This window comes from Vombatus ursinus, unplaced genomic scaffold (genome assembly GCF_900497805.2).
Source record: "Vombatus ursinus unplaced genomic scaffold, bare-nosed wombat genome assembly UNPS02014959.1, whole genome shotgun sequence".
NCBI lineage: Eukaryota > Metazoa > Chordata > Mammalia > Diprotodontia > Vombatidae > Vombatus > Vombatus ursinus.
The window spans coordinates 12,724,967-12,740,088 of record NW_020954737.1 but is presented as its reverse complement, the minus strand read 5'-3'; the positions used below and the strand labels follow the sequence as shown (position 1 = coordinate 12,740,088).

Below are 15,122 nucleotides of genomic sequence, written 5' to 3'. Positions count from 1 at the left end.
ACATATGCATCTGTACGGAGGATAAGAATCAAGCTGTCCACAATATAAGAGAAAAATGAACTGCACTGCTCCTCATTACAAGGCTTTAACAAATGATGTGAGAAGAAAAATGAAAAAAGGTGTGGCTGTGGAAATTACATGAAATTACAATCATTGCCATCTACAGACAAAATTACCACACCACCCAATGATTACGTGTATCACTAAATAAGTGTCAGATTAAATTTGCTCTGAATTTTGATTACATTAAAAACTGTTCACATAAACAGCATTCAGAGTTGTTCATGGTTGCCTGCTTATGACTTTAAACAAATTAGAAAAAATGTCCATAGACAGATTTGTAAATCCCAGTTATATGCACATTCAAAAGACAACATGAAGTTCTATAAACAGCTTGGTGTTTTAAATGCATTAGGTTTTTCTGTACAAGTCTTTCAAATAATTATCCTAATAATTAGAATACAAGCTTGTTGAGGGGAGGGACCACTGCATTTCTGTCTTTGTATCCCCAGTGCCTTGAACAGAGTAGGCACTTAATAACACCTGCTGAATTTTGACTAAACAATTTTAAAAACTGTAATAAAGAAGCCTGCTCTTTGCAAGATTCTTTCACAAGGCAGGTCATATAATTTTATAGGGATATATTAGAATAAATGACCTCTAAGCTAAGTGTCCAACTCTAGACTTTTACAATCATGCTATCCTTGCCCCTGACCTACGTAAATTCTTCGCCAATTTTCAAATTTAAATATAATTAGTGTCCCTTTTCTCTATTGAGACAGGAGTGGACGACAGCAAAGAAAGGTTAAAGACAATGTGTCAAACCAATGAGCTAAATCTGGCTCTCCACTTAATTTTTTTTTTGGTCCCCAGACTAATTTTATTCTAGTCACTGTCAATAAATTCCAAAGAAAAAATTCTCCCCTGGTAGACAGTTACAACTTTTGCATTCAGAGTATTGACTTATAGCTTGAATTTAAAGAACAAAGCACAGTTCTCAGGATGATAAATTCAGGGATAGAAGTGACCTCAGAGGTCATCAAGCGCAGCTCCTTCATTTTATAGATAAAAAAAACTGAGGGTCATAGAGAGTAAATGATTTGCCCAAGGTCACACAGGTTTTAAGGAGCAGAGACTGGATTCAAACTCAAGCCCTCTATCTCCAAATCCTATGCCTTGTCCATCAAACCACAATGACTTCACAACTAGACAGCTGTAAGTAGTGACGAATTGGCTAACAAGCACCAAAGCATATTAAGTATTTTATAAATAGCAGTTGGTCGATTTATTCAAACATCTGTGATAATACCACTCATGTTATAGTCCAAGGAAAGTTAAGATGTAACAAGAGCATCTGACAACGGTTTTTTTTTTTAAAATATAAACTGAATTTTGATACAATTGGTTTCCTTCATAAAGGATTATATATTTAATAACATTATTCTGGAAAAGGTTCCATAGGTTTCACCAGACTGCCAAAAGGGTCTGTCACAGAAAAAAGGTTAAGAACTCCTTTTCTATAGCTACCTGTTCATTAAGATCTCTTCTTACTTATACGCTTCTCTTGCTCTCTCTTTAAATATGTTTCACTGTTCCTCCTTTTGTGAAGCTTTTTAGTTAATAAAATAAACTTTCTCTCTCTCTTCCTTCCTTCCTTCCCCAACCCCACCCAAACTGGTCATAAAGAAAAATTTAAATACATTTGAAAATGTAGTTCTAATTGTTGAATAAAATTTTATTCCTTGCTCTTAAATTTAAAATCATGGATGTTTAATCTAGAATATGTATCTCTCAAAAAAGAAATAAAGTTTCCCCATTTATGAACACATTTTCCCCCAGTTCAATATCACTGACCAGATATCTTTGCAAAACCCAGAATATTTATCAAGAGAACAAATTGGGGCAGCCAGGTGGCGCAGTGGATAGAGCATCGGCCCTGAATTCAGGAAGACCTGAGTTCAAATCTGGATGCAGACCAAACACTTGACACATACTAGCTGAGTGACCTTGGGCAAGTCACTTAACCCTGACTGTCTCACAAAAAAAAAAAAAAAGAGAGAACAAATCCATTAAAACAGGAGAAAATTCAAGTAACCAAAGGCTGAACAATGCCACATATTTTTACTTCATTCTCTTCAAATTGAGTCTCTTACCAAAAATATATCAGCATAACCAGCCAAGGATTCTACCCCTTCTTGGATCCGAGCTCCTCCAGAATCATTCAGTCCAATCACAGGAGCCCCAACCAGCATGGCTTGATCCATGATCTGTAGGGAGCACAAAGACTTGTGTTACGATATTCCCTCACTATCCCCTGGCACTCAATGAACACACAGCATTTTATTAACACATGTTCGTAGCATTTTTCATGAAAGGTTTACCAAAGTTGGTGAAAAGAATGCCAGTTTGGTTCATTTTACTAACTAAATACCTTCACAGAAGGAAGAATATTGTGCAGCACATTCAGTGAAGCATATTCAAAACGCTGCATTCAAACCTTAAAAAAGTCCCCGGGAAACTTAGCTCATTTCCTAAATTTGCAAGAGAGAGAAATCTACTTTCCTATGGCAAGTACAGCTATCCCTTCCACATCCCAACTTTCCCAATCGCAGTTTTGATCTATTGCAGGTCAGTGTAAGAAATTAAATGGGAAAAAAAAAAAGAAATTAAATGGGTATTTTGGGGGAGTTTTGTGGAAGCTGGGGATGAAGCCAGCAGATGATACCAAAAAAGGCTAGAAACACAGAAATACATAAAATATGTGAATAGTATTATATAATATCAACATATTTTATTTTTTAATGCTATAATAATTCAGACTTCTTCTCTGGTATGAAGAGAGGGCCAAAAAATTTTATGTGGCTTTTCCAGATCATGGGGTGACCTGTCCTCAATCCCCTTGATGTATAAGGGATAACCATATTTTTAAAAACATCAGCCTATACGCTATTTTTTTAATGCATTCAGCAGCCAATAGTCTTTTTGGTGTACAAAATCATGATTACTTGTTCAAAAGTATTTATGGAGTGGGCAGTAACCTGTCTGCACGGACATGACAACCAAAGCCTGGGCTGTGCTTGATCCCAGACTAAATCTTTTCCTTCCTTGTCAGCAGCCCATGACAAATCCTTTTCCTATGACCCAGATACCCGATACAAAAAAGGTACCTTGGACATTACAAGACATCTATATCGTCTTTATCCTCTACTCCAAATCTCCCCAAACTGATTGTCTACTTTTTTTCTGCTCCTGGGCTTCTATGGCATAGGCTGGCATTGTTACCAGCTGTGAAAGGTTCAATTAGACCTCTGAGGGCTGTCGAGGGCTGTTTGCATTTCAACAGACATCAACTTAAAGTACAAGGAAAAGAGTCAGGCATTTTTTGGTAGCTAAATATTTACTTTACAGATCTTTTGGGCATGAGCTCCTGACAGGCTTCCTCCAAACACTGTAAAATCCTAAAAAAAAAAAGAAAAAAAAGAGGAAGAAATGACCATTAAAATTCTAAAAGATGGGGGGAGGAGAATGGAGTGAGAGTGGGGTGGGGTTAGGGAAAAAGTTCTCTTCATTTTTAGGAACTTTCCTTTTATCTTGCAAAAATTTTGTATTATGAATTATTTTCAAATAATGAACTAAGTATTTAATATACTGTATTGCCATATTGTTGCTACCCAGCTTTTCATTCTCAAAGATGATTCTAACAGCTATGTAACATGAAAACAATTGTAAAATTAGGGGCAGCTGGGTGATGAAATGGATACAGTGGCAGGCCTGGAGTCTGGAAGACCTGATTTCAAATCCAGCCTCAGAAACTTACTAGCTGTGTGGCCCTGGGTAAAGTCCCTTAATCTCTGCTTGCTTCAGTTTCCTCATCTGTAAAATGGGGATAATAATAGCACCTGCCTTTCAGGGCTGCTGTGAGAATCAAATGAGATAATAATTGTAAGGCACTTAACACTGTGCCTGGCACATAGAAGCTGCTGTATAACTGGTACATATTATTATTATTATTATTAAAATTATTTACCACATGATATTACAATTCCCCTTATACTAAAATCAAAATGTATTTCTGTCATGCCATTTTCATAAGAGAAGAATCACAGGATCATAGTTTTGGAGCTGGAAGGCACTTTAGGGACCATCCAGCCCAAGTCACTTATCTTACAGCAGAGAAAACTGATTCACGGAGAAGTTAAGAGACTAGCCCAGGGTTAACACAGCTGGTTAAGTGTTTCATTTATTTATTTATTTATTTATTTGCTTTTTGGTGAGGCAATTGGGGTTAAGTGACTTGCCCAAGGTCAGAGCTCTATCCACCTAGCTGCCCCCTGGTTAAGTGTTTTAAGGACATGATTTGAACCCAGGTCTTTCTGACTGAATCCCCACACTACCTCTCAGATGCCTCTTTGCTAGTGGGCTTCCTCTAGCTAACCTTGGTTGCTTTGGTTAAGGCTTTTGGTAGCTGTCCTCCCATCCTGAGTAGGCCCCAAAGGACTAAATATAGAGGTAGTTGTATCCCTATATCCAAAGGCAAAAATATAAATAATGGCAGAGCGAGGAATGAAACCAGCTGTCCACTCAATGGCAACAACCATGGACACACATGTTTATGGAGCGCTTCAAAGTTTGCCAAGCGCTCTCCTCACAATGATCCTATGAGCTGGAGGTGCCAATATTATTTCCCCCATATTACAAGGGAGAAAACTGAGGCAGGAAAAGGGTAAGTGAGTTGCCTACGATTATTTTGCTATGAAAGGACTGAGATGGGAACCTGGGTCTTCTAACTCCCAGGCCCTTCCTCTTACTTAGCGTCAATTCTGGAAAGATGTTTTCAGAGAACAGGAAACTCAGAGCATCCTCGAGTATGTGGCTCCTGTTGGCTCCACGCCCCACCTCCCTCCTCCAGCTGGACTCCCCCCTCCATGCCTCTTGTCTCTCAGCTGCTGCTGAAGCGGGTGTAAGTAGCTGGTCTCTATGTGGAAGTACACCAAATCAAGGGGTAAATGAAATGTGAAAAAATCAGAGAGGCTTGTTACAGTCCAGGCCAGTCTTCAATTTTCACAAATTCTTTGAAGATGATAAAAACAAACCATCAGAAGCAGCAGAAACTGCTGCCAGGGAGAGCTTGGAAAAAGAGAGATTATGACACTGTGGCAAAATGTATTGGGGATTTCTGCCCCATGCTTTTATTTTCTCAAATAACATGCTTTCTATAGCATACAGACACAGGAGAGGCGAAAGGATCCAGAAAACGTGCCTTTGTCTGCCTCACTGACGTAGATGGTTTCTCCTATTCAAGTTTTTTTAACCCACCTTTCATAAATTACCCAAAATGAAATATTTTCAAGTCAATTAGTCAGTATAGTTGTAATTATTGTCTAAATAAATTATTCTTCAATAAACTATATAGGCTGCTAATGGTACAGCAGTTGAAGTGCTGGGCCTAGAGTTAGGAAGACTTTGTGTTCAAATCTGTACTAGCTGTATTATGTCGCTGGGCAACTTACTTTAAAAAAAAAAATTTCTGCCTCAATTTCTTCATTTGTAAAATGGAGATAATAATAGCACCTACCTCCTAAAATTGTTATGAGGATAAAATGAGGTAATATTCGTATAACATTTAGCAAACCTTAAAGCATTACGTAAATGCTAGCTATAATGATTATTATTATTATTGTATTTTTAACATACCAAACCTACTTGATGGGTAGGTATGGGCAAACCAACATACACATAATGTATTTTATGTTTCTAAACTAATTTTAGACCTGTGAAGGGCACTAAAGTAAAGCACTACACATATTTAAATTTTCTTCTCCCAAAAACATCCACCTGGAAAAAACTATTTATTTCATATGGCCTGATAACAACTATAATTATGAATACTTTCAAGGGAGCACATGCTTTTAATATTCAGTTTCTTGGCCAAGAAAAATACCATAGTTACATGGTTAGGATTACAAGCACACTAATCTAGGAAATATTCTCTATTCCAAGACATTCTCTACCTGGAACACGACCTCATTCACTAACTACTTCCAGGAGAAAACTCACAATCTCTAGAATCAATATCACAACAGAACACCCATTCTGCTTTGCGAATCTCCTTAGAACATAATCCTCTACTAAAGTCATATATTTCCTCAAGAAAAATTCCTGAGACATGCACTGAATACTCAGATTCATTCCTTCATTTATTCATTAAGCATTTTGTTAAACAGTCCGTTTACATTCTACTATAACTCCACCTTGTGGCTAACCTCCACCTTTATAGGTTTTTAATCATGGCCTTAATTTTTACTAAGTTTTATTGATGACTTTATGTTTATATCCTATTTATTTCCATCCTCACTATAAAAAGAAAAGCAGTTATGCAAAACTGACCAACATAGTATGATCATGTCTGAGAGTATATATGACACAGCACCCATAGCCCCTCACCTCTCTGAGAAAATAATCATGGCCTTTAGATAGCTCTCCCCTGAATACAGATCGACCCACCCAGAAGCTGCAGTTTCACTTCCTCTAGATCACCTCATTAATTCCTTTCTTGCTCCCTTCTCCTTTTAGACTGCTGAATTTCAATATATTACAACAGGTTCTGCTAGATGTAATGACTGAATGTTCACAATGAATATACTATACCTGACTGAAGACATAAACCAATCTTCCATTGATCTGACCCCGGCCAGTTACCACACTGTCCCCAGGAAACTGCAGGGAAAAGAAATCAAAGGACATAAGAATCAAGACATAAATGTTATCCATTTTAATGAACTTGGTTGTGGCTTTGTAATAAAAAAGAAAAATGAAAGCTAAAACAACCCCACAGAGGGTTACAAGTATGAACAATGCAAGTGTGAACAATGAATACAAAACACCTACGAGCTCCATTAATGCAATCACACTGGGTTAGAGATTTTTCAGATTTCTAAACCCAAATAATAAACAAGAACTAGTAGTATAGTTTTAGGTTAATTCTGCTCCTAAAAGCATGAAGCTCCAGTAGAGCTGGAGGTCTAGAATTGTCAATTTATATAATCACAGAGTCTCAGGGTTGCAAGGGTTCTCCGGAAATGTTGACAGTTATGTATTTTAACGTTTTTTTTTGTTTGTTTTTAGGCAATTGGGGTTAATTGCCCAAGGTCACACAGCTAGTAAGTGTCAAGTGTTTAGTCTGAGGCCGAATTTGAACTCAGGTCCTCCTGACTTATCCACTGCTCCACCTAGCAGCCCCCAATTTTAACACTTTTTAAAGTAAAAAACCAAACGTGGCATTTTCTCAAAAGGAAAGCCACCATTTTAAAAGGAATTTCAACAATCAATGGGAATTTTCCCAAAAAGACTAATGTAAATACCACCAAATCATTAAGACAATTTCCCAGCCACACACTACAGCAGACCCACACCTAGAAAAATCAGACCAGGCTTAATGTTATAAAGTTAAGCACAGAGAACTACACATGTCTAGTTATGTAACTGCTAGAGAGCTGTGAAAATTAAATTATGATTTACTTGGTATAAAATAAACAAACAAAAAAAAACCATAGAGAATATCTTACTGAGCTCTCCTTATCTAAACTTTGCCTCTCCCCCAGGGCCCAGTAGTGTACACAGCATCTATCAAATAAACATGTGTTGTATTTCTATTTTTTGTTAAGTTAAAAAATATATATATGTAATGGTCAAACTTTGTGATTTACTTTGCTCTGCTTGCTCAGCTAAATCAGAATGATACTAAAGTGTTATTTGGAACATTTCTTCCAGAACCTTTTTTCTATAGTGCTAAAAATCTAAGAAACCAGAGTAGACAGAGCTTTTGAAAAATGCATTATTCTGATGAACTGTCAAACAATATGAAAGCCTAAGAGAAGAGACTGCCTAAAGGAGAACTCTGACTTGAGCTCCTCTACACAAAACTGGCACATATTATGTCAATCAAGAGCCCAACAGGGAACCTGAGTCATCTGGGGAACCTTCCTCTAAGGTGTCCGTATTAAAAATGCCCTGCACCAGGACTAACAGTTACTGAATACTAGGACACCAGGGGAAAGGCTCATCCATTCACTAGTGTGTATCATGGATTTTTTTTTTTTTTTGCCTAGGCCTGTGATTTCATCAGTGATTTCCCTCTGCCAGTGGAAATCAGCAACTGTTTCTGCAACCTCAAACCTCAAAGAATTACTCAGGGAGCTCAGAGGTTGAGTGACTTGTAGTTTGTATTAGACAGAACATGACCCTACACCTTTCTGACTGAGGCCAGCCCTCTTACCATTGTACAATAGGGCCATGAGTAGAGTAGATAAGTAGGTAATAATATCTGTGTAGTAGAATTATACATACCACAGTTCTGAATAAATACCTTATTTTTATCAGATGCCATTCCAAAATCAGCACATCTGTGTTCCACAAACATGTCACTTTCAACAAAACTCCCAGGGTCCAGCAAGACACTGATTCGCTCTCTGGCTGTTAGTTTTCCCTAAAATTAAAAAGAATACACGAAGTGCCTGAATAAATCAGTCTGTAAATCATGCAAGGAAAAACAAGGGAAAATTGGCTTTTAAGTGACCACATCTCACCTTCTATCACTCTTTACCCATCTGTACTCCCTTTTCTTGGCCCCCACCATCATAAACCTGGCTACTTTATTCGACCTGCCCTGGTTAAGATACAGGTTAAGATGTTGTTTTTTCAGTATGGTAGAAATTAGGTTTAGACAAACATCTCACACCATATACAAAGATAAGTTCCAAATGATAACATGACATATATAAAAGGTTACATAAACAAATCAGAGGATCAAGTAAGGAAATATTTTGTAACTGGATAGGAGAAGAGTTCATGATGAAATAAGAGATAATGAAGATCACAAAAACTGAAATAGGCAATTTTAATTACATAAAATTTTAAAGGTTTTCCATAAACGAACCAATGTAGTTAAAATTTAAAGGGAAAAGGTTAATTGGGAAATAATCTTTGCAGTAAATTTTTCTTTATAGCCAAGATATGTAAGATATTGAAATATCTACGAACCAGAGCCACTATTCAATAGATAAATGGTCAAAGGATAGGACAGGCAGTTTTCAACAGAAGTCTAAGCCATGAACAGATATATATATATATATATATATATATATATATATATATATATATATGTTTTAATGGGGAGAAAATTTGGAACTCAAAATCTTATGGAAGTGAATGTTGAAAACTAAAAATAAATAAAAATTTTTTTAAAATAAACTAAAAATAAATGTTCCAAATCACTAATAGAGAATTGTGAATTAAGGCAACTATGAAATTCTACTTCACATCCATCAGATTGGCAAAGAAGACAAATTAAAAAAGGACAATTGTTGGAGTAGCTTCAGGAAAATAGGCACACTAATGTGTAGTGGAGTTGTGAAATGATCTAGACTTCTGGCTGGACATTGTGGAAACAATTTGAAATCATCCCCCCCAAATCACTAACCGGTACACATCCTTTGGGCCAGCAATACCACTATTAGGCCCATACCAATGTGATCAAAAGAAGGGGAGCCAGATGTACAAAAATATTTACATCAGGGGCAGCTAGGTGGTGTCAGCGGGACCTGAGTTCAAATCCAACCTCAGACACATAACACTTACTAGCTATGTGACCCTAGGCAAGTCACTTAATCTCACTGCCCAGCCAAAAAAAAAAAAAAAAAGCAGCAAAATATTAGGGGCAGCTAGGTGGCATAGTGGATAGAGCACAGGCCCTGGAGGCAGGAGGACCTGAGTTCAAATTCAACCTCAGACACATGATTCTTCCTAGCTGTGTGACTCCAGGTAAGTCACTTAACCCCAATTGCCTCACTAAAAATACATATATATTTACATGAGCTCTCTTTGTAATAGCAAAGAATTGTAAAACTCAGGGGGTGCCCAAACCAGGAATGGTTTAACAAATTAAAGCAAATTACTGTAATGGGATATTAGCGAACCCTAAGAAATTATGAAGGGGACTGCTTTAGAGGAACCTGGGGAAACCTAGATGAACTGATGCAAACTGAACAATTTATACAATAACAACATTGTAAAGACAAATAACTTCCAAAGAAATTTGATCAATGCAATGACCATCTACGGGACTCATGAGGAAGCATTTTATTCACCTCCCCATAGAGAGGGGTTCAAGGTGCAAAATAAGGCACATTTCCAAAAACTGTTAGTAAGGTAATTTGTTTAGCTTGATTATGCATATTTGGTATGAGTATGGATTTTATCTTATTTTTCCAACAAAGGCGTAAAGTAGGAGGGAAAGTTTGTTAGTAAAAAAAAAAAATAGGAACTTTTATTTTTTAAATGTTTTATATTATGAAAAAATTTTATAATAAAAAATTAAGAACTCTAATCAATCCAATGATCAATCTTGATTTCAGAGGACCTATGAAGAATGTTACTCACTTCCTCCTGACTGGGAAGTTATATCAGGACTCCCTGTACAGAATGAGACACGTTTCCCAACCAGGGAATCTGTTTTGCATGACTATGCAAAATTTATTACAAGGATTTTGGTTTATTGTTTCCCCCCCAAGGGGTTGGAAAAGAACATAAATGCTTGTTGATTAAAAAAAGAAACCAAAAAACTTTCAAGAGCCAGAGGTGTTTAGCCGCGTCAGGGGTTTTAAGTTCAAATTCAAAGCCCTCTTCACTCACACAATCAGCGTGTGGAACAAATGAGGCGACGTTGCAACGCTGGCAGACGCGGGAGGTGGGAAGAACCTGGGGGGGCCCTCAGCGCACCAGGGCCGAGGGGCTCACGCTCTCTGGGCCTTCCTTCCTCATATATAAAAGGAGGGGGTTGCAAGCAAAGCATGTCTGCGGTTCCCGCGCCCCCGCCCTGGCTCTTCCTAAGCTCCTGGCTCTTCCTAAGCTCCTGGCTCAATGCCTCCACCTGTCCAAACCTGCCCGGATGCCTCAGCTTGCAGGTCTTTAAGATACAGACAAATGCCTCCCAGCTACCTACACCCACACACAAGGAAAACTAAAAAGGTGAATGTATTTTTAAAATAACTGTAACACAAGACCCCTGTGGGGCTGGGGCGGGGGGAGGGGGAAGGGTGGAGCCCCTTTACTGAAACCACTGAAGTGGGGAAAGTGGGAGGGGCTAGAGCACACCTCCCGGACTGCATTTCGCTTATTGGCTGGCTCGAAGTGGGCGTCTTTGAGCACGCCGCGTAGTAATAGGCCAAAAGCAGATAGAGGCGGAGCTTGAGGCTTGGTATGCTTACGACTCACCCGTTTGTGCTGCGCATCGATACGGGACTGACCGCCTCCCAGCAGTGCTTCTTGGCGTTTCCGTTCGATGCGCTCATTAACGGTGACGGGCTGGCTACAGTATCTCCGGGCCTGCGCCGTCCAGCCCCTGGTACTACTCAGCAGAGCGCACCGGACGGTCCCAGCCGCCGCTGTGCGCAGTGCAACCGCCATCTTTGTTCTGGTGTCCCATCCACCTTGTTCCCCACCTTGTCTCACTGCGCCGGCGCATTGGAGACATTGGGCGCATTGAGCATGCGCTACCGGCTCGGCTAGAATGGCCCGTACCCAACTTCCAGAGGGGAAGATGGACTGGGCAGGCGCGTAAGGCGTTTTGTCTGTCTGTCCACGTGGTTGAACGTGGTTCGACAACCTTGGGAGAGTTTCGCATGTGGTAGAAGTCCGAACCTGAGCTGCTGAGGTTGCAGTGTGACCGATTTTCCTGACTGACCCCTGCCCTAGGCCCTAAAGTATTGCAATATCCTATTAACAAGGCTACTTTCCAAGTGCCCTTCCTACAGCTACCAGAATAATCCTGGTTAATAATTGCACTGATCTACTCAAAAGCCTTATGTGATACACTTTTGCCTACTTATTACGATTCAAAAATCCTATAGTGCATTACTAATAAATAGTTCCAGCTGTATTTTATAGGAATGTCCAAAACAAATACTTACTCCCGCTAAACAGAACCACTTCACTGGGCCACTTTAATTGTTCATTTCTTCACTATTTTCCCCAGCCTTACACCCCCAAGTAACAGGCATGGAGTTCCCACCTTTGAGCCTCTGGGGCACTGAGTAGCAAAATAGTAGATGACAAATTTGTCTTTAATATTTCTGTTTGTCTATGGCTGTTCTCGAAGACGATGTCTCCAAAAAGTCTGAATCAAAGCCTGAATATTTGCTCGGAACTCTATTGTACGTGCTGTTGGTCAGTATGTGATTGGTGAAAGTTCGTGGACTCGGGTTATACCACCCAACAGCCAAACATGACAAGCGTTCAGTTCCTAGGTTTAAGCAGCTGAGTGTTACAAAAGCTGATTATTAACCACAGCATACATAAAACAGTGTTTAAATTGGTTAATGACTATAGGTGGATTGTAAATATTTCCAATGAGTCACACTGGGGTGAAAGCCTTCCCTTCTGTTCAGCAATCCTTCTATTATTGACACCCTGTATCATTTCCCACGATAGTAATTTCAGACCTCAGGAAGAGGTATTTAGTACGCACTTACTTAGTATGTGTCAGGTACTGTGTTAAGATAAGTGCCAGTAATACAAAGAAAAGAAGAAAAAAAAACCCTGCTGAAAGGCGCTAACAGTAGAATGGGGGAGACAACGTGCAAACAGCTATGTACAAACTAGATTGGATAGATGGATAGATAGATAGACATGATATAGATATGCATATATATGTAATATATGCATATCTGTATTGTTAGATAGAAATAGAAGTAATCTCAGGACGAAAGAACTAGTTTTAAGGGGGAATGAGAAAAGCTTCTTGAAAAAGGTGGAATTTTAGCTGAGGCTTGAAGAAAGCAAATGAAGCCAGGAGACGAGTAGGGACAGAATTCCAGTAATGAGGGTCAACCTTGAAAATGCAAGGAGTAATGAGATGACGTGTCTGTGGGAAGAACAGCAAAGAGGTCAATGTCACTGGATTGTTGAGTACGTGGAAGGGAGTCAAGTGTAAGAAGACTGCAAAGATCTAGCCATGTTTCCCCTAAGACCATACTACAAATGGAATCAAATCTTATGGCACTGATACAGCTTAGTAGTCAAGTATCTTCAACTTCCCATCTCTATATCTCAAATCATGTTTTACCAGTCATTTTCTCTTCCTTTCTCTCCTGTCTCAGAGAAAAAGTTATCCGTTTCTCTTGCTAAGGCCATTCTGTCTAGCAGTGCCTTTGATGCCCTTGACCTTACCACCTCTCCTAATATCTTGTTCCATAAATCCCCCTTCTCATACATTTTCAATCCCTTCCTTCCTATATGCCACATTAACATCTCCACAGTCATTAAACACACACACACACACACACACACACACACACACAAACACACACACACCTTCCCTCAACTTTGTACTATATCTTTTTTATTGAATTTTTTTCAATCAGGAAAAAAAAAAAAACTTCCTTCTCTTTCTCCTACATATCCTACCTCCCAATTGAGAATGATAGAAAAACAAGGCCCTGGGTGGTACGGTGGATAGGGCACCAGCCCTGGAGTCAGGAGGACCTGAGTTCAAATCTGGCCTCAGACACATAACACTTACCAGCTGTGTGACCCTGGGCAAGTCACTTAACCCCAACTGCCAAAACAAAAAAAAAAAAAACACACAAAAAGACCCTGTTACAAATATGTATGGCCAATCAACACACATTTCCACATTGGCCACATCCAAAAAACAATTTGTCTTATTCTGTACTCTGAGTCCTTTAATTCTATCAGGAGATGGTTAGCACACTTCATCATTAGTCCTCTGGAATTGTACTTGGTTATTAAAGATCATATGAGTTCTTGATTCTTTCAAAGCTGTTTGCCTCTACCATATTGTTATCATTGTGTAAATTGTTCTCCTCGTTCTGTTCACTTCATTCTGTATCATTACATTAAAGTCATCCTGGGTTTCTCTAAAACCATCGTCATTTCTTTCTTTGGGAGTATCTTTCTTAGCTTCTTGGGCAAGTGACTTGCCCAAGGTCACATAGCTAGGAAGTATCTAAAGCTGGATTTGAACTCAGGTCCTCCTGACTCCAGGGCTGGTGCTCTATCTACTGCACCTACTTAGCTGTCCTCGCTATCATTTCTTATAGCACAATAGTATTCCATCATTTTAACCATAACTTATTCATCTATTCCTCCCTTAATCTTTCCTTCCTCTAATTCCCCTCTCCCTTTCTCTCCTTTCCTCTCCTCTTTCCATTTTTATTGAAATAAATTTCTGTACTCAACTCTGTGTGATATGTATTCTTTCCTCCTTTGTCCTAATTTAGGTAAGAGGGAAGTTCAAGTGTCATCTGCTCTCCTCTTTCCTCCTTTATGCCTTCTGATTATGTGAGATGATTTTCTCTAATCTTTCTTCCCCTTCTCCCTCTCCCCGTCCCAGTATATTTCTCTTCCCCTCTCTTTCCATTCTTCTGTTAAGATCAAGGCAAAGTGGTATGGTGGATAGAGCACCAAGCCTGAAGTCAGGAGAATTTGAGTTCAAATTGGGTCTCAGACACTTGACACTTACTAACTGTGTGACCCTGGGTTAGTCATTTAACCCCATTACCAAGCCAAAAAAAAAAAAAAGATCAAGACATAACAGAATGAAACTACTCCCAGCCGTTTTCTTTGATTAGACTTGCTCTATGACCCCTGGTGATGATAAAATTCAGAAGGGGCACATGTATCTCATCATACTTGAATATAAGCAATTAATCCTTGTTCATTCATGGTTACCTTTTCATGTTTCTCTTAACTCCTATTTTTGAACTTCACAGTTTCTATGCATCTCATGTCTTTTCATCAGGAATCCTTGAAAGTTCTATATCAATTAAAAATCCATTTTTGTCTCCTCCAAGACTATGCTCGATTTTGTTGGATAAGTTATCCTTGGCTATAAGCTCATATTCCTTGCTTTCTAAAATATTATATTCTAAGCTCTCTGCTCCTTTATACAGTGGTGACTGCTAAATCATGTGTGATTCTTAACTGTGATTCATTGATACCGGAAGTTTTTCTTTCTCGCTGCTTGCAAGTATTTCTATTTCTTCTTCTTCTTCTTTCTTCTTCTTCTTCTTCTTCTTCTTCTTCTTCTTCTTCTTCTTCTTCTT

General features: G+C 38.8%; 1 protein-coding gene across 1 annotated transcript in view; it reads right to left on the bottom strand.

Annotated features, from left to right (window-relative positions):
* PCCB (propionyl-CoA carboxylase subunit beta) overlaps positions 1-11,501 on the bottom strand; it is a 45,016-nt gene extending 33,515 nt beyond the window's left edge. The window contains exons 1-5 of the mRNA XM_027845280.1: positions 11,272-11,501; positions 8,366-8,485; positions 6,649-6,717; positions 3,402-3,458; positions 2,154-2,267 (exon numbers count right to left, since the gene is read on the bottom strand). Of these exons, the coding sequence (XP_027701081.1) occupies positions 2,154-2,267; positions 3,402-3,458; positions 6,649-6,717; positions 8,366-8,485; positions 11,272-11,463 (552 nt within the window). The 5' untranslated portion in view covers positions 11,464-11,501. The remainder of the gene's footprint in view (positions 1-2,153; positions 2,268-3,401; positions 3,459-6,648; positions 6,718-8,365; positions 8,486-11,271) is intronic.
* Between the last annotated feature and the right edge of the window lie 3,621 nt (positions 11,502-15,122).